Source organism: Orcinus orca, chromosome 8, assembly GCF_937001465.1.
Source record: "Orcinus orca chromosome 8, mOrcOrc1.1, whole genome shotgun sequence".
NCBI lineage: Eukaryota > Metazoa > Chordata > Mammalia > Artiodactyla > Delphinidae > Orcinus > Orcinus orca.
The window spans coordinates 79,590,625-79,614,371 of NC_064566.1; the positions used below are offsets into that span (position 1 = coordinate 79,590,625).

The following is a 23,747-nucleotide window of genomic DNA, read 5'->3' on the forward strand; positions in this document are numbered from 1 at the left end:
GATTGGAATGCTATTTAAATATTCCTGTAGGATGCTAGTGAACAAAAGACAGAACTTGAAAGACTAAAGCACAGAATAGCAGAAGAAGTCATTAAAATTGAAGAAAGGAAAAACAAAATTGATGATGAATTAAAAGAAGTACAGGTAAGTTAAAAAAAAAGGAAACAGTGTAAGAGCCATTTACATTTTTGATTACCAACTTTACATAGGAGTTTAAAGCATAAGTCACTTTCTAATAGTATTATCAATGTGGCTTTCACTCAATACTATTTATAAAAGAGAAGCAGGAAGGAAAATCTGCTAGGAGGAGTAAGCAAATTAACTGATGGTTGTTAAAAATAATCTTTGTTTTGTGTGAACCATGTTGTTTTGACTGTAGAGGAAAAAATATTTTGTAGATAAACTCTTAGGCTTTTTTTCTTGAGACTTGATTAAATAAGCAAACAAGTCTTAGCATATAAAGAGCCTCTTGAAAATGGCAAATTGTCTCAAAACAAATTAGATTTTCCAAATTAGACTGTTGTAGTTATGGTGAGAAGAAACTCTTACTTTCTCAATTTGAACATTTTGTACTTTGTGTGTTTCAGGGCATTTTGATATTTGAAGAGAACGGATATTAATAACTAGAGTCATTTTTAATAAAATGACAATAAAACATTATTTGTAAAGAGTTAGTGATTTTTTTATATATATTTTTTGAAAGTAAAAACGCCCTTTTCGTGTTCTAGCCTCTAGTCAATGAAGCTAAACTAGCAGTTGGAAACATTAAGCCAGAATCTCTTTCAGAAATTCGTTCACTGCGTATGCCACCTGATGTAATCAGGGACATTCTTGAAGGAGTTTTAAGAATAATGGGTATCTTTGATACATCTTGGGTGAGCATGAAAAGGTAAGTTTTTGAATTTGTGAAAAATGTTATTTCACCAATGAATTATACATTCTTTCGTATTTTTAAATATTTCTTATATTGCTTCTCAAACTGAATTTCATCTAAGTACCTACCTGGTTACACACTTTCCCCTGATATTTCAAGATGGTCTATGTAATCATATATCAAGATCTATATTTTCCTTTCTCTATAAGTGATTGTTAAAAGTGTCAAAGGAAAACAGGAATGCCTTAAAGTCTTTAAGAACATCTTAATAAACAAATATTTATTTGGTCCTCACACAGTATAGAGCATTTTGTTTACTGTGATTTACTGATGAAGTAAATATAGTCACTATTCTCAAAAAGAATCTTGGATTCTTGGCAGAGACAGAGAGACACAGGGAGCAGACGAGAGCCCCATAAATTATATAAGAGTGATGTAAACTGGAAGAGAAAAGGCTGATTATTAACTCAGTATGCAATTATGCAGCTTTAGGTTTCACAGTATAACAATGGTATTGTGGTTTGTGCTGTTGTTCAATTCCATTTTAGGACTTAGGCTGATAGTAGAGTTCTTTCTCTATCTGAAATGGGAGAGAAGATTTAGATTGAGGGAGCACTTTAAAATCTTTCTTATAAAGGAGTCAGAATATTTTCTTGCATATCCTAGAATGTATTAGTACCCAGGGGTTCACAAAAAGGGATTTGGGTAGAGTTCAAGATTATAATTCCTTCATTTTATTGCTTCAGTGTATTCACAGAACATTAGAACAACTGTTGTGCATCTTTCTGGAGATCCTCATCTATAAAAAATGACGAATGGTACTTTAGAAGCTTAAGTACTTTAAAAGTACCCTATTTTTGGTTAACTAATAGATTAAAAGTATTGTATACACCACTTTGTTAAATTGATATTTTTGTTAAAAATAGCAAACTTTATTTAGCCTTATTTGAAGTACTATGCTTTAATTTCAGTTTCCTTGCAAAGAGAGGTGTGAGAGAAGACATAGCAACCTTTGATGCACGAAATATTCCAAAGGAAATAAGAGAGAGTGTTGAAGAACTTCTTTTTAAAAATAAAGGATCTTTTGATCCAAAGGTAATTTTTAACAGTTGTGCCATAAATTCCCTTTCCATACTATATAATATTCTCCTTGTCAAAATACGATGATTTATCATTATTGATTGTTTAGTTTACCTAAAAAGTAAAAGTTCATTATAATAAGTTGTAAGTATTATAGCTGGGAAGCATTTACCAGAAGAATTAGGTAAACTATTGTAGAATCTAGAGGGTTGGGGGAAGGTTTATTATCTTAAGTGGTTTTTGAATCTTACGATCTGCTGTCAGCGGTAAGTTCCTAACTAGTCATAACTTCCAACTTGCCTGTATGCTTTTATTTCTTCTAGTATACTTGTCATATAATAACAGATATCTCTCTTGGAATACTTATATCTAATTTCAGCGAACAGTTTAAATTCCATGATTCTGGTCTTTTTTATATCCTTTATTCAAAATGTCATGTACTTCTTCTTTGACACCAATAGCAATTGTTTGAAAATTGCTTTTATCTAGTAAAGATCTGTCTTGTATATTGAAGAGAAAGAATTGGTGCTTGAACATTGTTGTGGACGGCACATGTATTCATTTTAAACGTGGCTAATAATTACTTATGTCAATAAAATGTCATTATATTAAAGATTGTATGTGGTTCAAAACGATTTATTCTTAAGAAAAAATAGTGTATGTATTTTTCACTTAATCAAAATAGCAATTCACTTTATTTTTGCTATAAACCAAAAACTTCATTATTCGGGATAAGTTATTAAACAAATGCTTAAAGAAAATACACTAGAATTAACTTTGCCTTTATTTGAAATTAAGTTAGGATGCGGAATAATTTCTGATGTATTTTTCAGAATGCCAAGCGTGCCAGTACCGCAGCTGCTCCTTTAGCTGCCTGGGTTAAAGCCAACGTCCAGTACTCCCATGTCTTGGAACGAATTCAGCCTTTGGAAACTGAACAGGCAGGATTAGAATCGTAAGTGAAACATAAAATATAAATAGTTCTAACCTTTATTTTCATCAATCTAATGACCTAGTTATATTATTAGGATTTATTTCTTGTCTGTATCTAAAAAGGCAGCAGACAACACTGAGTCATTTAAATACAAATTAAGAATGTAGATCAAGATGATGGAGTGGAGGATGTGGAGCTCACCTCACCTCACAAACACATCAAAAATACATCTACACGTGGAACAATTATCATGGGAAACTGACTAGAAACTGGCAGAAGAACTGTACAATTAAAGCTGCAAGAAAGATCTGTACATAATTGGGTAGGACAGAAAAAAAGGCATTTGGTCAGGAACTGAGCCCCTAGGAAGGATCTGTAAGAAAGAAAAGTTCTATATGGGTGGACCCTTGACTTGAAGAGCGAGGAGGTTGAGCCACACACTGGGCATACCAGTCCTGGGCTCCTGCGTGGAAGAGACAGTCCCCCTCACCTGCTGGGAAATCTACTGAGACAGACAGAAGGGCTGGAAAAGCCTAGACTCTACTTGTGAGGAATGCTCGCATGCTGGCTTGCTAACAAGCAGGGTCGAGAGAGTTTTGCATTAGTGGGTGCTGCCTTCCCAATCCAAACGGGCAAACAACCCAGGCCCACTCACTCCATCCCTGACGCAAGATTTGCACACAGACTTGGTCTAGCTATGGAGAGACAGACTCTGGAGGCTGGGGTATGATCCGGTGGAGTCATGGAGGCCATTGTCAGTGTGCACATGAACAGTGCCACAGAAATGCCCAGTGACTAAGCACTGAACCTCAGGCAGACAGGCCTTGAGAGAGACACAGCCCGAGGGACTGGGATGTGGTCCAGGTGGGATGGTAGCAGTTGTCGTCAGCATGCTCAGGAGTACAGAGCCTTTCATCTCCCAGTGAGAGCACCCTGGCTCTGGCTCCACTCACTCCATACCACAGCTTAGCAGTAGATCTGGGGCAGACAGGTCCTGTGAGAACACTGCCACAGAGGCAGCCCAGATCTCTGGTGGCAGTGCAGTCACTTCAATTCCTGCAGCCACAATGCCCCAGCCCTCAGCCCCAGCCTACTTCAGACCATAGCCTTGCACTAGATCTCAGATGAACACAGCAGAGAAAGGCATTCAACCTTGGGCTGCTTCTGAGCAGAAACGTGAATGCCTACACAGGTGATGCATAGGTCCTCTGTGACTGCATGGGCCTTACTTGCTTCAGCAATCACCTCCTTTTGGGCAGGGCTTGAACTCATGGACAGTGGAAACTGATTGAGCCTGACCATCAGGGCTTCTACTCCAACAACTGGGGAGCAGACCTCAGCTCTGACAGGGCATTGACAGCCATGGAGCAGAGACAAAGTCCCACCTCACGTCTTGTACAGGCTCTAGATGCTACAACACCAGCCATACCACCTATCAAGGGGATAATAGCCCACACACCCTGAAGAATGATGTGGCTGGCGTCCAACTGAAACCAGCCCTCACACCAAAAAATATTGTATTCACACAGTCTACACAGTGATGTTCCCACATAAAAACACCCCTTCAAGACCACAGCAGATAACTGTTTCTGCTAAATTCATAGAGACAAAGAAAGTTAAGTAAAATGAAAAGGGAGAAGAACTACTTCCAATTAAAAGAACAAGATAAATCCCCTGTAAGAACAAATAATGAAACAGACCATGCAGCAGTCTACTAGACCCTGATTTCAAAAAGGAGGTAATAAAAATGCTAACTGAATTAAGAAAGAATATTGATAGAAACACAGATCGCTGTAACAAGGACCTAGAAACTATAAAGAGGAGCCAATCAAAAATAGACAATTCAATTCCCAAGATAAAACCAATCTAGAAGCAATGAATAGCAGACTAAATGAGACAAAAGAATAAATAAGTGATCTGGAGATAGAATAATGGAAATCACCCAATCAGAACAGCAGACAGAAAGACAAATGAAAAAAAAAATGAAATCAACATATCAGATCTATGGGATAATATAAAACATGCTAACCTATGCATAACAGGGGTTTCAGAAGGAGATGAGAGAAGGGGGTTGAAAATGTATTTGAAGAAAATATGGCTGAAGACTTCTCAAACCTAAAGGAGGAAACATACTCAGGTACAGTAAGCACAGAGAGTCCCAAACAAGATGAACCCAAACAGACCCACACTAAATCATATATTAATTAAAATGGCAAAAGTTAAAGAGAGGATTCTAAAGGCAGCAAGAGAAAAACAAAGATTTAGTTACAGGGGAACCACCAAAAGGCTATCAGCTGATTTCTCTGCAGAAACTTTACAGGCTAGTAGGGATGGCATGATATATTCAAAGTACTGAAGGGCAAAGCCTGCAACCTAGGATGCTGTTCCTAGCAAGATCATCATTTGGAATAGAAGGAGAGCTAAAGAATTTTTCAGAGAAGCAAAAACTAAAAGAATTCAGCAATACTAAACCTACCCTAAAAGAAATATTGAAGGGTCTTCTCTAAATAGAAAAGAAGCAAGAATCTGTAGGAAAGGGAAAATCAGAATAGGAAAGGCAAATATATAAAAGGATTCAAGATCACTTTTAAAAACCAATACATAGATTAAAAAATAATAATATAATTGTGAAAGTAATTTTAACTATAATTAACAGTAAAAGGATAAGCATGACAATATAAAATAGGATATCAAAATCACAAAATGTAGGGGAGGGGAGTATAAAAATGTAGATTTTTTAAAAATACAAACTTGAATGACTATCAGTTTAAAGCAAATAGATATAGTTATGGGTCAACATACTTGAACTCCATGGTAACCTCAAATCAGAAACGTACAATAGATTCACCAAAACCAAAAAGAAAGAACTCAAGCATACTACAAAAGAAAAACATCAACCCCCTCCCCCTGCCAAAGGAAAAAAAAACTGCACAGAGAAGAACTACAAAACCAACTGGAAAGCAAGGATTAAAATGGCAGAAAATACATACTTATCAATAATTACTTTAAATGTCACTGGATTAAATGCTCTGATCAAAAGACAGAGTGGCAGATTGGAGGAAAAAAACCAAGAAACTACAATTTGCTGCCTTCAGAAGACTAACATCAGGATGAAAGATACACATAGACTGAAAGGCGATGGAGAAAGAGAATTCATGCAAATGGAAACAACAAGAAAGTGGGGGTAACAATACTCCTATCAGACAAAATAGACTTTAAAACAAAAGCCATATAGAAAGAAAAAGGGCATTATATAATGATAAAGTGATCAATATAAGAAGAGGATATTACACTTGTACTGTAGGAGGACCTAAGTATATAAAACAAATGCTAGAAGACATAAAGGGAGAAATTGACAATGACACAATAATAGTAGGAGTCTTTAACACCCCACTGACATCAATGGACAGATCATCCAGACAGAAAATCAATACGGCAAGAACGTTCCTAAATGATACAAGAGAGCAGTTGGACTTAATTGATGTCTACAGGGCACTACATCCAAAACAAAAAACAAAAACAGAATACACGTTCCTTTCAAGCTCACATAGAAGATTCTCTAGGATAGATAACATACTAGATCACAGAACAAGCCTCAACAAATTTAAGAGGTTAGATATTATTTCAAGCATCTTTTCTGACCACAGTGGTATGGAACTAGAAATAAACTACAGAAAGCAAAATAGGAAAAGAACAAACACATGGAGACAAAACAACAAGCTACTAAAAAGACAGTGGCTCAACAATGAAATCAAAGAATAAATCAGAAAATACCTTGAGACAAATGACAATGAAAACACAACCTTACAAAATCTATGGGATGCAGCAAAACAGTTTTAAGAGGGAAATTTATAGTGATATACAGGCCTTCCTCAAGTAACAAGAAAAATCTCAAACAACCTAACCTACCACCAAAATGAATAAGAAAGAAGGATAAACAAAATCCAAAGTTAACAGAAGGAACAAAATAATAAAGTTCAAGGGGAAATAAATAAAGAGATAAAAAAATAATAGAAAAGATCAATAAAACCAAGAGCTGGTAGTTTGAAAAGGTAAATCAACAAACCTCCAGAGAGACTCACCAAGAACAAAAGAGAAATGACTCCAATAAATAAAATAATAAATGAAAGAGGAGAAATAACAACTGATACCAGAGAAATACAAAAAATTATAAGAATACCATGAACAGTTTTATACTAACAAATTAGACAATCTAGAAGAAATGAACAAGTTTCTAGGAGCATACAGCCTGCCAAAATTGAGTCAAGAAGAAATGGATAACTTGAACAGACTGATCACTAGAAGTGCAGTAGAATATGTAATAATAATAATAAAAAAAAACCTCCTTGCAAACAAAAGCCCTGGAGTGGATGGCTTCACTGGGAAATTCTACCAAACATACAAGGAGGAACTCATACCAGTCCTTCTAAAACTATTCCAAAAAATTGAAGAGGAGGGAACACTTCCAAATTCAATCTATGAGCCCACTGTTATCCTGATGCCAAAACCAGACAAAGACACTACAAAAAAAGAAATTTACAGGCCAATATCTTTGATGAATTTAGACGTAAAAGTCTTCAGCAAAATATTAGCAAATTGAATCCAACAATACATGAAAAGGATCATACACCATGATAAAGTTGGGTTCATTCCAGGATCACAAGTATGGTTCAAAATATGTGAATCAGTCAGTGTGATACACCACATTAACAAAAGCAAAGACAGAAACCACATCATCATCTCAATAGCTGCAGAAAAAGCATTTGACAAAGTTCAATATCCATTCATGATAAAAACTGTCACCCAAATGGGTATATAGGGAACATATCTGAACATAATAAAAGCCATTTATGACAGACCCATAGCCAACATAATACTCAATGGTGAAAAGCTGAAAGGCTTCCCGGTAAATGCAAGAACAAGACTAGGATATCCACTCTCACCAGTTCTATTCAACATTGTAGTGGAAGACCTAACTACAGCAGTCAGACAAGAAAAAGAAGTAAAAGGTTTACGAATTGGAAGGAAAGATTGAAAACTGTCACTACTTCAGATAACATGATACTCTATAAAGAGAACCCCAAAGTCTCCACACAAAATCTATTAGAACTAATAAATGAGTTCAGAAAGGTAGTAGGATACAAGATTAATGCATGGAAATTTGTTGTGTTTCTTTACACTAACAAATATCAGAAAGAGAAAGCAAAAAAAAAAAAAATCCTGTTTAAAATCGTGTCAAAAAAAGTAAAATACCTAGGAATAAACTTAACTGAGGAGGTGAAAGACGTATATGCTGAAAGCTGTAAAACATTGGTATAAAGTAAATTGAGGATGATTCAAAGAGACAAAAAGATATCCAATGCTCTTGGATTGGAGGAATTAATATTGTTAAAATGACTGTGCTACCCAAAGTAATATACAGACTTAATGCAATCTCTATCAAAATACTCATGACATTTTTCACAGAACTAGAACAAATAATCCTAAAATTTATATGGAACTCCAAAAGACCCAGAATTGCCAAAGCAATCCTGAGGAAAAAGAATAAAGTTGGAGGCATACCCCTTCCAGACCTCAGACTATACTACAAAGCTACAGTAATCAAAACAGTGTAATATTGGCACAAAAACAGACATATAGATCAATGGAACAGAATAGACAGCCCAGAAATAAACCCATGCACCCATGGTCTATGACAAACGAGACAAGACTATACAATGGAGAAAAGACAGTTTCTTTAACAAGTGGTGTTGGGAAAGCTGGACAGCTACATGTAAATCAATGAAATTAGAACACTCCCTCACACCATATACAAAAATAAACTCAAAATAGTTTAAAGACCTAAATATAAGACATGGCACATAAAACTCCTAGAAGAGAACATAGGCAAAAACATTTTCTGACATAAATCATAGCAATATTTTCTTGGATCAGTCACATAAGGCAAAAGAAATAAAAGCAAAAATAAACAAATGGCACCTAATCAAACTGAAGAACTTTTGCACAGCAAAGGAAACCATCAACAAAATGAAAAGAAAACCTACAGAATGGGAAAAAAATATTTGCAAGCAGTGTGACTGACAAGGGGTAAATATGCAAACAATTCATACAACTCATTAACAAAAATTTAAACAACCCAATAAAAAAATGGGCAGAAGGCCTAAATAGACATTTCTCCAAAGAAGACATACAAATGGCCAACAGGCACATGAAAAGATGCTCATCATCACTTATTATTAGAGAAATGCAAATCAAAACCCCAATGAGGTATCACCTCACACAAGTCAGAATGGATATCATCAAAAAGTCCACAAATAATAAATGCCGGAGAGGGTGTGGAGAAAGGGAACCCTCCTACACTGTTGGTGGGAATGTAAACTGGTGCAGCCACTATGGAAAACAGTATGGAGGTTCCTTAAAAAACTAAAAGTAGAGCTACCATATGATCTTGCAATCCCACTCCTGGGCATATATCTGGAGAAAACCAGAATTTGAAAAGATACATGCACCTCAGAGTTCATTGCAGCACTGTTTACAATAGCCAAAACATGGAAGCCACCTAAATGTCCATCGACAGATGAATGGATAAAGAAGATACACAAAATGAATCTATATACAAAATAGAAGCAGACTTACAGACATATAATACAAATTTATGGTTACGAAAGGAGAGAGAGAGTGAGGGATAGGTTAGGCATATATTATTAAAAGACATAGACTATTATACATAAAATAGATAAGCAACAAGGTTTTACTATATAGCACAGGGAATTTTATTCAATATCTTATAATCTACAATGGAATATAATCTGCAAAAAAAAAAAAAAACTGGATCACTATGCTGTACACCTGAAACTAACACAGTATTGTGAATTAACTATACATCATTAAAGAAAAAAAAGTTAAACAGAACAAAAAAAGAAAAAGCAATTAAAAGATGTATAGCAGAATCAACTCACTTTTTTCCTCCTCTGTTTTGTTGGAAAGATAAGTTGGTAGAAGTTCCTTTAGAAAGAGCCAAAATTTTGTGAAGGAATACTGTCAAAGTACAAAAAGTAGGTTTTAGAAATTTAGAGCTTTTATATTTTTTTCTCTAAGTTTTAGGAAACTTTTAGTGTATTATTTCCAAAACATTATCTGGCAGGTGTGGGGAAAATTTAACGATTTACTTTTGGGGCTTAAACTTTTAATTTGCTATTGTTACTAAGTTAGTATTATATTTTATCTCATTTGTTCTAAATGCAGACTAAGAGATATGTTATGTTCATGATCATTCACCTTTTGAAATTATCTATTACTTCTTACTCTACACAAGGATATTTTTAGCTGCCTAAGTTTCTTATTTTTTTCAATATAATTACATGAAATGTTTGTGTTAAATCATATTAAATATGATTATATATTTTGATTATATAAATATTTTTTACAGCTTGGATATATCATGTTTTATGAGTATATTTCTTTTCTTGTATACCTTTTGTTATGCTTAATAATTGCCTTATTTTTTCAATTGATTATTTTTTTCTGTTTATGTATCACATATTTATCCATAGTCTTTTTGTCAGACCCTAAAACGTATTTGGAATCTATGTGTTCTATTTAATTTTTTCTTAGTACTCTCCTACTTAGAGCCTTTTGTCCTCCTGTTTCAAGGTGAGTTAATTCTTCCCCAGGCCTGCAGTCTACAGCTTAAGTTATCTTGAGATTGCTTTTCACCATTATTCTGGGGTTATATTTGTCTCTTTTCTGATCATATTCTCTTATTTTGGGTCTTTGTCTTTCTCTTTCTTAGTTAGTCCCTCATTTTTCTGGAACACATCCTCCATAGTAGCTTCTTAAGCAAGATTATATGGGATGAAAAATATTTTGAGATTTGCATGTCTAAAATTATCTGTATTATACTATTATATGTGATCATAATTGGGCTGGGTTTAAAATACTAGACTAGAAATAGATTAATCTCATGATTTTGAAGGCCTTATTCTATTATAGTAGTTCTCAAAATGTGGTCCCTGAACCAGCAGCATCAATGTTACCTGGGAAATTGTTAAAAGAGCAAATTTTTGATCTCCATCAAGGCTTATTGAATCAGATATGCTGGGGAATGAGACCTTGCAATCTGTGTTTAGACAAAAACTCAAGTTGATTTGTGCAATGCACAAATGCCCAGCAGTGCATGGCAGTGTGGACTGGCCATTTGATGACAACTTCTCAATATTTGTGGGTATTTTTGAGAGGGGTAAGCCAGTCATTTCTCTAGAAGAATCCTAATATCTTCTGCCTAGGGATTAAGTAGGGGTGGTTGGGGATGGGTAAGGGGCATAAGGTTTGACTTTCAGGGATGTATGTAGAGGATAGTCTGCTCTCAATGCAGGAGGGATTCTGAGGTCAAATGTTGTATTATCAATTATTAAACAATCTTCTGTATTTAGCTCTATTATTTTCTTCAGAGGTACCTGTTGTCTACATTTCCTGAACATTTTTGAATACTTCTTTTCACCTATCTTCCTGCAGTCATTTAACTTTTGCCCTTTTGTATTTTGGTATGTCAGTTATCACCTTTCAAAATTTTATTAAAATTACTCCTTCGTAGTACTTTTCTCTTTCTTTGTCTTTATTCTTGTGCGTGTATGTTTTAATTTATTCCCTTGGTTTCATTTTAGTAGGATTTTAGAAGGGATAGAAGATAAGTGAATACTTTTAGTCTTCCATTTTTATCTAGAAATCTATGGGCACAAGTGTTTTAAAATATAGATTCCTGGAAGTGGTATGGTTAGGTCAGAGAATACACTTAATTATAGCATGGCTTTTCAAATCAAATTCTAGGTGAAGGTATTATAACTACTGAATTATTGATAGTTTTCATTGTCATTTATTTACTGCACAATTACATTTTAAGGTGCTGTTGTGGCTTTTTGTTGATAACTAAAGTAGAATGACTTATAAAATTGAATTATATTTTAGAAATTTGCGGAAAACTGAAGACAGAAAAAGGAAACTAGAGGAGCTTCTTAATTCTGTTGGTCAAACAGTGTCAGAACTCAAAGAAAAGTAAGTTAAGTTTTGAAATGTATTTTGAATATTTGAAAACATACCTCAACTAATACTTAAATTTTGAAAATCTTAGTTATAATCACTGTCTTAATTTTTTGGTATCTCTAAAAGGGGGAAGGATGTAAAATAATATAGAATGTCTTCCTTTTTAAAAACATTTAATAAGAACAAAAATATTTTAAGTTTCTGTATTCCCAAGCATTGGAAAATTGAGCAGGAAGAATTGAATGTAATGTGTTAATGCTGGGAGTGTTTACATTTGGTATTCCCATTTCTTTATAATTTTGACTTCAAGATTTTAGACTCCTTTATTTCAGATGATGCTATAGGACCACCTATTCCATAATATTTCCAGAGGTATATGATCATGTTAAAAAATTTTTGTCTTTTTAACTTTGCCCTTTTTGGTATTAAAAAATATTCCTTCATGCAAATATTATTCTCAAATTTAAGAAGCATTTATGAATGTGATTAATCTTAAAACCTTGCATGTACCTCTGTGTTCCTGTGATTGCTTTTTAATATAGGCTAGAAAATATCGGTATGGGAATTATTATAAATGTGGAAGCATTTTCCTTCAAGAATTGTGAAGATTGGAAAACTGGAGAATGTGTCATTAAATATAGCATATGTTATCACTTGCTTTCAGTTTTATGAGAGTAAAACTTTTCTATAAACATATTTTTTCTTTAAGTGGTGTGTTATGTATCCTTTTCTTTCTTATGAAAGAAATACAAATTATTGCACCAAGAAAAAATTCATCAGACTGAAAACTGAATTTTTTTTTCTCTACAGCGTTAGAAAACAGTTATCTCTTTTACATTTATATATGTTTATTTATAGAGAATAAACAAAAAAATCTTCAAACCCATAAATTCAATGTTTTTCATATTCCTGAATGTTTTTTATGTTAGACATACAGAAATGAAATCACATAATTTCCTTCCTGGTATAATTAGAGAAGTATAAGGAAAATAATATATTATTTTCAGTGTTACATGCTCAGAATCAGTGCTTAATAATACTCAGATAATTGTCAAATATTTATTGAGTTGTTAGCTTATGATACCAATGTTTGACTCCATTTGTTAGTCATTTGCATGTGTCAGGTGTTGTCCTAGTCACTTTACGTATTCATCATTTTTAATACTTAAAACAACACTGAGAGGTGGATATTCTTACATTTTGCAGACTAGGAAGCTAAAGATTGGAAAAATTTATTTGCCTAAGTTAAGCAGTTAGTAAATGACTAAGCAAGCATTAGATCTTGTATTTGTCTGACTCCATAAAGTTCCTTTTCTTAGTCACTACACTATACTACCAGTATTTTGGAAGGATTATTATGAAAACCTTCTGAATAATATTACTGAGGACCTTGTGGATAATGTGACTGAGGAATTGAATTTTTAATTTTATTTATGTGGCTACCATTTTGGACAAGTGACTCCTAGAGTCTTATGTCTAGGGAAGGGAGGAATAGAGCACTTAGAGAGGCAATAAAAGTACTGTAAAATGCCTGGAACTTAATATCAGACACAGCCATATATGAATTTTAGATCCTCTGCTTACTGTTGGGGAGACCTGTGCAATAATCTGTTTGGATTTAAGTCTCCATATATATAAAATGAGAATTGTAATACTTATTTTCAACTATTCTGAGAATTGGCAGAATCCTGAGCATTTTGAAGGCACTTACATATTTGTCGAAGGACTAAGTAATAGGAATATTACTATTATATTTAATAAAATAATATATATGTACAAGTATTTTTAAGGAAAATAATTTAAAAGTTTTAAACTTTAGCAAATGGGCACATAGGGAGAGAACATATCTGGTGGGCTGAATATATCAGGTGAGTTTTAAGATTTTATTTATATTTTTGATAGGTATATATTTGAGGGAGTTAGAGTGAGGAATGAGATAGGGATAAGGAAGGAGGTGGAGAGTATTCTAGGCAAACGGAACATCCTGTTGAAGGGCACAGCAGATAAAAGATAGGGCATTTTCTGAGAATATAAAATTCTTCAGATGTTGACATATAGTTTTACTGAACTGAGTAAAATGAAATAAAACTGAAAAGATAGATCAATATTATGACTGCGCCTTTGAATGTCATATTCATAAGTTTATACATAATGTAGTAGGACATTAAGGCCCTGTGAGAATGTTCCCCTTTAAATGTATGTGTTGGTATTGTGTCTCTTACATTAATGATATTTTATATGCAAATATTATCAATATTATAGTTAATTAAATTATTGTATAAAAGTTCACTTTACTATATAAGCATAATTTAATTAAATCTATCTTAAATCCAGTTGTCTTTAATTAAACTTTAATGTTTTCATAGATTTCAGAGCAGGACTTCAGAAGCTGCCAAACTTGAAGCTGAAGTAAGCAAAGCACAAGAAACAATTAAAGCTGCAGAAGTCTTGATTAATCAGCTTGACAGAGAACACAAGAGATGGAATGCGCAGGTTTGTTTGAAAGAGAGGTCATAAAGAGGCATTGTTTAAAACACAGGAAATGTGTAAGATAATGTATTTGTTAACAAAATGAAAAGGAAAACATATCCATTAAATTTCAGCCCTGGCTTAGGATAAATTATCTAGATATTAATGGCCATGATGTGAATTAATCTTTTTTTTTTTTTAACATCTTTATTGGAGTATAATTGCTTTACACTGGTGAGTTAGTTTCTGCTGTATAACAAAGTGAATCAGCTATACATAAACATATATCCCCATATCTCCTCCTACTTGCGGCTCCCTCCCACACTTCCTATCCCACCCCTCTAGGTAGGTGGACACAAAGCACCGAGCTGATCTCCCTGTGCTACGTGACTGCTTCCCACTAGCTATCTGTTTTACATTTGGTAGTGTATATATGTCCATGCCACTCTATCACTTCGTCCCAGCTTACTCTTCCCCCTCCCTGTGTCCTCAAGTCCATTCTCTGTCTGCGTCTTTATTCCTGTCCTGCCCCTAGGTTCTTCAGAACCATTTTTTTTAGATTCCATATATGTATGTTAGCATACGGTATTTGTTTTTCTGACTTACTTCACTCCGTATGACAGTATCTATGTCCATCTACCTCATTACAAATAACTCAGTTTCATTTCTTTTTATGCCTGAGGAATATTCCATTGTATATATGTGCCACATCTTCTGTATCTATTCATCTGTTGATGGACACTTAGGTTGCTTACATGTCCTGTATATTGTAAATAGTGCTGCAATGAACATTGTGGTACATGTCTCTTTTTGAATTATGGTTTTCTCAGGGTATATGCCCAGTAGTGGGATTGCTGGGTCGTATTGTAGTTCTCCTTGTAGACTTTCCACCATTTTATATTCTTGCCTCCTTTACCAAAAATAAGGTGACCATATGTGCGTGGGTTGATCTCTGGGCTTTCTATCCTGTTCCATTGATCTATATTTCTGTTTTTGTGGCAATACCATTCTGTCTTGATTACTGTGGCTTTGTAGTATAGTCTGAAGACAGGGAGCCTGATTCCTCCAGCTCCAGTTTTCTTTCTCAAGATTGCTTTGGCTATTCGGGGTCTTTCGTGTTTCCATAAAAATTGTGAAATTTTTTGTTCTAGTTCTGTGAAAAATGCCATTGGTAGTTTGATAGGGATTGCACTGAATCTGTAGATTGCTTTGGGTGGTATAGTCATTTTCACAAAGTTGATTCTTCCAATCCAAGCACATGGTATATCTCTCCATCTGTTTCTATCATCTTTAATTTCTTTCATTAGTGTCTTAGAGTTTTCTGCATACAGGTCTTTTGTCTCCTTAGGTAGGTTTATTCCTAGGTATTTTATTCTTTTTGTTGCAATGGTAAATGGGAGTATTTCCTTAATTTCTCTTTCAGATTTTTCATCATTAGTGTATAGGAATGCAGGAGATTTCTGTGAATTAATTTTGTATCCTGCTACTTTACCAAATTCATTGATTAGCTCTAGTAGTTTTCTGGTAGCATCATTGCGATTCTCTATGAATAGTATGTCATCTGCAAACAGTGACAGTTTTATTTCTTCTTTTCCGATTTGAATTCGTTTTATTTCTTTTTCTTGTCTGATTGCTGTGGCTAAAACTTCCAAAACTATGTTGAATAAGAGTGGTGAGAGTGGGCAACCTTGTCTTGTTCCTGATCTTAGTGGAAATGGTTTCAGTTTTTCACCATTGAGAATGATGTTGGCTGTGGGTTTGTCATATATGGACTTTATTACGTTGAGGTAAGTTTCCTCTATACCTATGTTCTGTAGAGTTTTTATAAGTGGGTGTTGAATTTTGTCGAAAGCTTTTTCTGCATCTATTGAGATGATCATATGGTTTTCTCCTTCAATTCGTTAATATGCTTTATCACATTGATTTGCGTATATTGAAGAATCCTTGCATTACTGGAATAAACCCCACTTGATCAGGGTGTATGATCCTTTTAATGTGCTGCTGGATTCTGTTTGCTAGTATTTTGTTGAGGATTTTTGCATTTATGTTTATCAGTGATATTGGTCTAATTTTCTTTTTTGGTGACATCTTTGGTTTTGTTATCAGGGTGATGGTGGCCTCGTACGATGAGTTTAGGAGAGTTCCTCCCTCTACTATATTTTGGAAGAGGTTCAGAAGGATAGGTGTTAGCTCTTCTCTAAATGTTTAATAGAATTTGCCTGTGAATCGATCGGGTCCTGAGCTTTTGTTTGTTGGAAGATTTTTTTTTTTTTTTGCGGTACGCGGGCCTCTCACTGTTGTGGCCTCTCCCGTTGCAGAGCACAGGCTCTGGACGCGCAGGCTCAGCGGCCATGGCTCATGGGCCCAGCCGCTCTGCGGCATATGGGATCTTCCCGGACCAGGGCACGAACCCATGTCCCCTGCATCGGTAGGCGGACTCTCAACACTGTGCCACCAGGGAAGCCCTGTTGGAAGATTTTTAATCACAGTTTCAATTTCAGTGCTTGTGATTGGCCTGTTTATATTTTCTGTTTCTTCCTGGTTCAGTCTCGGGAGGTTGTGCTTTTCTAAGAATTTGTTCATTTCTTCCAAGTTGTCCATATCATTGGCATGTAGTTGCTTGTAGTAATCTCTTATGATCCTCTGTTTTTCTGCAGTGTCAGTTGTTACTTCTGCTTTTTCATTTCTAATTCTGTTGATTTGAGTCTTCTCCCTTTTATTCTTGATGAGTCTGGCTAATGGTTTATCAATTTTGTTTATCTTCTCAAAGAACCAGCTTTTAGTTTTATTGATCTTAGCTATTTTTTTCTCCATTTCTTTATCATTTATTTCTAATCTGATATTTATGATTTCTTTCCTTCTGTTAACTTTGGGATTTTTTTTGTTATTCTTTCTCTAATTGCTTAAGGTGTAACTTTAGGTTGTTTATTTGAGATATTTCTTGTTTCTTGATGTAGGATTATATTGCTATAAACCTCCCTCTTAGAACTGCTTTTGCTGCATCCCCTAGGTTTTGGGTCATAGTGTTTTCATTGTCACTTGTTTCTAGGTTTTTTCCTTTGATTTATTCAATGATCTCTTGGTTATTTAGTAGTGTATTGTTTAGCCTTCATGTGTTTGTATTTTTCACAGATTTTTTCCTGTAGTTGATATCTAGTTTCATAGCATTGTGGTCGGAAAAGATACTTGATACGATTTCAATTTTCTTAAATTTACCAAGGCTTGATTTGTGACCCATGGTATGATCTATCCTGGAGAATATTCCATTAGCACTTGAGAAGAAAGAGTATTCTGTTGTTTTTGGATGGAATGTCCTTTAAATATAAATTAAGTCCATCTTGTTTAAGTTATCATTTAATGTTTGTGTTTCCTTTTTTATTTTCATTTTGGATGATCTATCCATTGGTGAAAGTGGGATGTTAAAGTTCCCTACTATGATTGTGTTACTATCGATTTCCCTGTTTATGGCTGTTAGTATTCGCCTTAAGTATTGAGGTGCTCCTATGTGGGGTGCATAAATATTTACAATTGTTATATCTTCTTCTTGGATTGATCCCTTGATCATTATGTAGTGTCCTTCTTTGTCTCTTGTAATAGTCTTTATTTTAAAGTCTATTTTGTCTGATACGAGAATTGCTACTCCATCTTCCTTCTGATTTGTATTTGCATGGAATATCTTTTTCCATCCCCTCACTTTCAGTTTGTATGTGTCCCTAGGTCTGAAGTGGGTCTGTTGTAGACTGCATATATATAGGTCTTGTTTTTGTACCCATTCAGGTGTCTATGTGTTTTGGTTGGAGCACTTAATCCATTTACATTTAAGGTAGTTATCAATATATGTGTTCGTATTACCATTTTATTAATTGTTTTGGGTTATTGTAGGTCTTTCCTTCTCTTGTGTTTCCTGCCTAGAGAAGTTCCTTTAGGATTTGTTGTTAAACTGGTTTGATGGTGCTAAATGCTCTTAGCTTTCGCTTGTCTGTAAAGGTTTAATTTCTCCATCGAATCTGAATGATATCCTTTCTGGGTAGAGTAATCTTGGTTGTAGGTTTTTCTCTCATCACTTTAAATATGTCCTCCCACTCCCTTCTGGTTTGCAGAGTTTCTGCTGAAAGATCAGCTGTTAACCTTATGGGGATTCCCTTGTATGTTATTTGTTATTTGTTGCTTTTCCCTTGCTGCTTTTAATATTTTTTATTTGTATTTCATTTTTAATTGTTTGATTAATATGTGTCATGGAGTATTTTTCCTTGGATTTATCCTGTATGGGACTCTCTGCACTTCCTGGACTTGATTGACTATTTCCTTTCCCATATTAGGGAAGTTTTCAACTATAGTCTCTTCAAATATTTTCTCAGTCCCTCTCTTTTTCTCTTCTTCTTCTGGGACCCCTATAATTCAAATGTTGGTGCATTTAATGTTGTCCCAGAGGTCTATGAGACTGTCTTCAATTCTTTTCATTCTTTTTTCTTTATTCTGCGATGCAACAGTGATTTCCACTGTTTTAACTTTCAGGTCACTTATGTGTTCTTCTGCCTCAGTTATTCTGCTATTGATTCCTTCTAGAGAATTTTTAATTTCATTTTTTGTGTTGTTCATCATTGTTTGTTTGCTCTTTAGTTCTTCTAGGTCCTTGTTAAATGTTTCTTGTATTTTCTCCATTCTATTTCCAGGATTTTGGATCATCTTTACTATCATTACTCTGAATTCTTTTTCAGTTAGACTGCCTATTTCCTCTTCATTTGTTTGGTCTGGTGGGTTTTTACATTGCTCCTTCATCTGTTGTGTATTTCTCTGTCTTCTCATTTTCTTAACTTACTGTGTTTGGGGTCTCCTTTTCGCAGGCTGCAGGTTCGTAGTTCCTGTTGTTTTTGGTGTCTGCCTCCAGTGGGTAAGGTTGGTTCAGTGGGTTGTGTAGGTTCCTGGGGGAGGGGACTGGTGCCTGTGTTCTGGTGGATGAGGCTGGATCTTGTCTTTCTGGTGGGCAGGACCACGTCTTTTGGTGTGTTTTGGGTTGTCTGTAACCTTATTATGATTTTAGGCTGCCTCTCTGGTAACACGTGGGGTTGTGTTCCTCTCTTGCTAGTTGTTTGGCATAGGGTGCTGTAGCTTGCTGGTCGTTTAGTGGAGCTGGGCCTTTGCGTTGAGATGGAGATCTCTGAGAGAGCTTTTGCCGTTTGATATTACGGGTGGGGCCGGGAAGTCTCTGGTGGACCCATGTCCTGAACTCAGCTCTCGCACCTCAGATGCTCAGGCTTGACACCTGGCTGGAACAGCAAGACTCTGTCAGCCACATGACTCAGAAGAAAAGGGAGAAAAAAAAGAAAGAAAAAAATTAAATTGAAAAGTAAAAAATATTATTAAAAACAAAAAAATAAAAAAGTAATAAAAAAAAGAGAGAGCAACCAATCCAAAAAACAAATCCACCAATGATAACAAGCAGTAAAATGTATACTAAAAAAAAAAAAAAAAAAGCCACACAGAACCCTAAGACAAATGATAGAAGCAAAGCTATACAGACAAAATTACACAAAGAAGCATATCCATACATAGTCACAAAAGGAGAAAAAGGAAAAATATTTATATATGTATAAAAAGGAAGAATTCAACCAAATCAGTAAGTAAATCTGCCAGTGATAATAAGCTCTAAATACTAAAGTAAGATAAACATAAAACCAGAAACAAATTATATGCAGAAAGCAAACCCCAAGTCTGCAGTTACTCCCAAAGTCCACTGCCTCAGTTTTGGGATGTTTCATTGTATATTCAGGTTTTCCAAAGATGCAGGGTACGTCAAGTTGACTGTGGAGTTTTAATCTGCTGCTCCTGAGGCTTCATGGAGAGATTTCCCTTTTTCTTCTTTGTTCGCCCAGCTTCTGGGGTTCAGCTTTGGATTTGGCCCTGCCTCTGCTTGTAGGTCGCCTGAGGGCATCTGTTCCCTGCCCAGACGGGACAGGATTAAAGCAGCAGCGTATTAGGGGTCTATGGCTTACTCAAGCCAGGGGGAGGTAGGGGTACGGAATGCGGGTTGAACCTACAGCGGCAGAGGTCAGCATTTTGTTGCAACAGCCTGAGGCATGCCATGTGTTCTCCTGGGGAAGTTGTTCCTGGATCACAGGACCCTGGCAGTGGTGGGCAGCACAGGCTGCCGGGAGGGGAGGTGTGGATAGTGACCTGTGCTTGCACGCAGGCTTCTTGGTGGCGGCAGCAGCAACCTTAGTGTCTCATGCCCATCTCTGGTGTCTGCGCTGATAGCCACGGTTTGCGCCTGTCTCTGGAGCTCATTTACATGGTGCTCTGAATCCCGTCTCCTTGCACACTACGAAACAATGGTGTCTTGCCTCTTACGCAGTTCCAGACATTTTACCGGACTGCCTCCCGTCTAGCTGAGGCGCACTAGCCCCCTGCCGGCTGTGTTCACACAGCCAACCCAAGTCCCCTCCCTGGGATCTGACCTCTGAAACCCGAATCTCCACTCCCAGCCCCCACCTGTCCCTGTGGGTGAGCAGACAAGCCTCTCAGACTGGTGAGTGCTGGTCGGCACTGATCCTCTGTGCGGGAATCTCTCCACTTTGCCCTCCGCACCCTTGTTGCTGCACTCTCCTCCATGACTCTGAAGCTTCCCCCCCACCACCCCCTGTCTCCACCAGTGAAGGGGCTTCCTAGTGCGTGGAAATTTTTCCGACTTCACAGCTCCCTCCCACTGGTGCAGGTCCCATCCCTATTCTTTTGTCTCTGTTATTTCTTTTTTCTTTTGCCCTACCCAGGTACATGGGGAGTTTTTTGCCTTTTAGAAAGTCTGAGGTCTTCTACCAGCGTTCAGTAGGTGTTCTGTAGGAGTTGTTCCACATGTAGATGTATTTCTGATGTATTTGTGGGGAGGAAGGTGATCTCCACGTCTTACTCCCCCGCCATCTTGAAGCTCTGCCGTGAATTAGTCTTTAAGCAAAATATCTCTATATGAATGGATTTTAGACAAAGCATCCTATTCCTCTTTTAGTTAGGAAAAGGTAGTGGTAAAAATGAGTTGCGGAAAATTTAGTACTGTTTAGAGCCTTGTTTGGACTTACCTTTACCAAGACAGTCCTCTTAGGATTTGACACTGTCAGCTATTTATTTGTGTTTGAGATTCTCTCTTATTTCAACTTTGTTAAAGTGTTGTCTCTTGTTTTTGTTCATTTGTTTTGATTTTGTTTTTGTTTTTGTTTTAAGCAGTTAGATTCCTGCCTTTGCTGGATCCTCCTCATCTGCTTATCCAATAATGTCCATTGCCCCCTCAGTATTCTCTTCCTCAGCTCCTTTCTCTGCAGATATTCTAGGAATTCTCATCCAGTCTTAAGAATATCACCCAAATGATGATGCTGACCAGAGCTATGTTTCTAATCTGCTGACTTTTAAATTCATATTTGTAACTATACCTTAGATATTGGCATTCAACTGTCTCTGGAACTCAAATACATGTCTAAATTAACTTATTTTCTTTTCTCATATGAAATCTCTTTTATTTCCTATGTCTCATAAGGCATCTTTCTTATAGGCATCAAAACTAAAAATATGTGGATTATCTTAGACTCCTTCTATTAATTTGTATCCCTTTGCAAATATCCCTCATAGTTGTCTTCCCTCCTTAATTCTCTTCTTTTTCTTTTTTCACCTGAATTCTCCTGACTTGTCTTTCTATCTGACCCTTTAATTAGTTGATTCTTATTTGTCAGCTGAATTATCTTTCTAAAACCCAGTCTCATTACATCACTCACTGCTCTGTTTAAACACTTTCAGTGGCTCATTATTACCGCAGGTTAAAACTGAAGCTACTTTGCATGGCATGGGAAGACTTTCAAATCTTCCTCCTTCCAGTCAATTCTGTGTTTCTCTTTTCATTATTCCTATTTTGGTACTCTTTCTGCTCAGGCTTATGCATTAGCCACACTATGCTTCTAATTAAAGAGTCTCCATGCTTAATTTTTGTTTTTTACCTTTGCTCATACTCTGTGTATCTAAATCATGTTTTTCAAAGTGATGCTAATTCACAGTGTTTATTAGAATTATTAGGAAATTTCAATGACAAAATATATTCTTCTTTACAGATATGTTGGGATTTTATACATTGTTTTAATATCACAGCAAGGTCTGAGGTCTTGTTGGTATTTTTACATTTCGACAATTTTGTTCAGACATGTTATTACTTTAAACCAATAAATGATTTTTTCTATAGTCAGAACTTCAATTTGTGAAGCTATCAATATTTTTTTTCTATCTTAGAACATATCCATATGTTGCTCTCTCTCTCCTTTTTTTTCCAGGTTACAGAGATAACAGAGGAATTAGCTACTCTTCCTAAAAGAGCTCAGCTAGCTGCTGCATTTATTACATATCTTTCTGCTGCTCCTGAGGGTCTGAGAAAAACCTGTTTGGTAGAATGGACCAAGTCAGCTGGTCTTGAAAGTTTGTATTTAGTTATTCATAAATTTGAAATTTCAGTATACTAAAAAGCACATCTTTTGATTTTTGTCATTTTACTTTTTTTTAAATGGGGAAAATTTTCTGTAAGTTAAAGGATACCATAGCTACTTTAGATTTGCTAAATTCTACAGATGTTCTGAGAATCGCTTTATTATAATGACTCTTCTACCCATAAAATCTCTTTTTGAAACTGACACCACTGAATTATTTTGATGTTGTATGAATGCAGTTAAACATTTTATTAATTTTTACACTAATTTCATATGGTAAGATGAGATGTAGGAATTCCAAAATTCTTTGTGAATTTTGTGGTTTTCGCAAATTATTATAGTTGTGAAACATTCATTTGATAGAAGAAATATAATTTGAGTTTCATTCCTTTGCACTTTTTAAAACTTTTTTTCTCTTTAGTTTCTGATTCTAAATGCAGAAGAATGGATTGTGTATTAAGAATGATCATGGGACTTTTGTTTGAGTATATTATAAATAATTTTATTCCCTTTCTTTTATCAAGCATAAGATTATTGTAGCAAAGTATTATTGATATCTTACTTTTTCAGAATTTGATCTGAGGAGGTTTCTTTGTACTGAAAGTGAACAGTTAATTTGGAAAAGTGAAGGCCTACCATCAGATGACCTTTCCATAGAAAATGCTCTTGTTATCTTGCAGGTAATTAATCTACTTTAATCTTCTCATTAGAAATGTTTTTTTTTGAAGCTTGCTCCATGAACTACCTTCTTCAAATCCTTAGGCTTTCACAGTTAGTCTTAGTTAAGTAAAAGTAAAAAATATTTTGCTAATAAAAATCCATTTGTGATTCAGGTAGCATCTCTAAAATTTTCAGTGTAATTTATTTTTTACCTTAATACAAAAGTATAAATAAAAAT

The 23,747-nt window shown here is 35.4% G+C and overlaps 1 protein-coding gene across 2 annotated transcripts in view; it reads left to right on the plus strand.

Moving 5' to 3' along the window:
• DYNC2H1 (dynein cytoplasmic 2 heavy chain 1) overlaps window positions 1–23,747 on the plus strand; it is a 372,035-nt gene that overhangs the window by 123,816 nt on the left and 224,472 nt on the right. For both annotated transcript variants that reach the window (XM_004282190.3, XM_049714064.1), the window contains exons 56-63: window positions 31–144; window positions 729–889; window positions 1,846–1,969; window positions 2,788–2,909; window positions 11,853–11,939; window positions 14,294–14,420; window positions 22,700–22,841; window positions 23,420–23,529. In XM_004282190.3, the coding sequence (XP_004282238.2) occupies window positions 31–144; window positions 729–889; window positions 1,846–1,969; window positions 2,788–2,909; window positions 11,853–11,939; window positions 14,294–14,420; window positions 22,700–22,841; window positions 23,420–23,529 (987 nt within the window). The remainder of the gene's footprint in view (window positions 1–30; window positions 145–728; window positions 890–1,845; window positions 1,970–2,787; window positions 2,910–11,852; window positions 11,940–14,293; window positions 14,421–22,699; window positions 22,842–23,419; window positions 23,530–23,747) is intronic.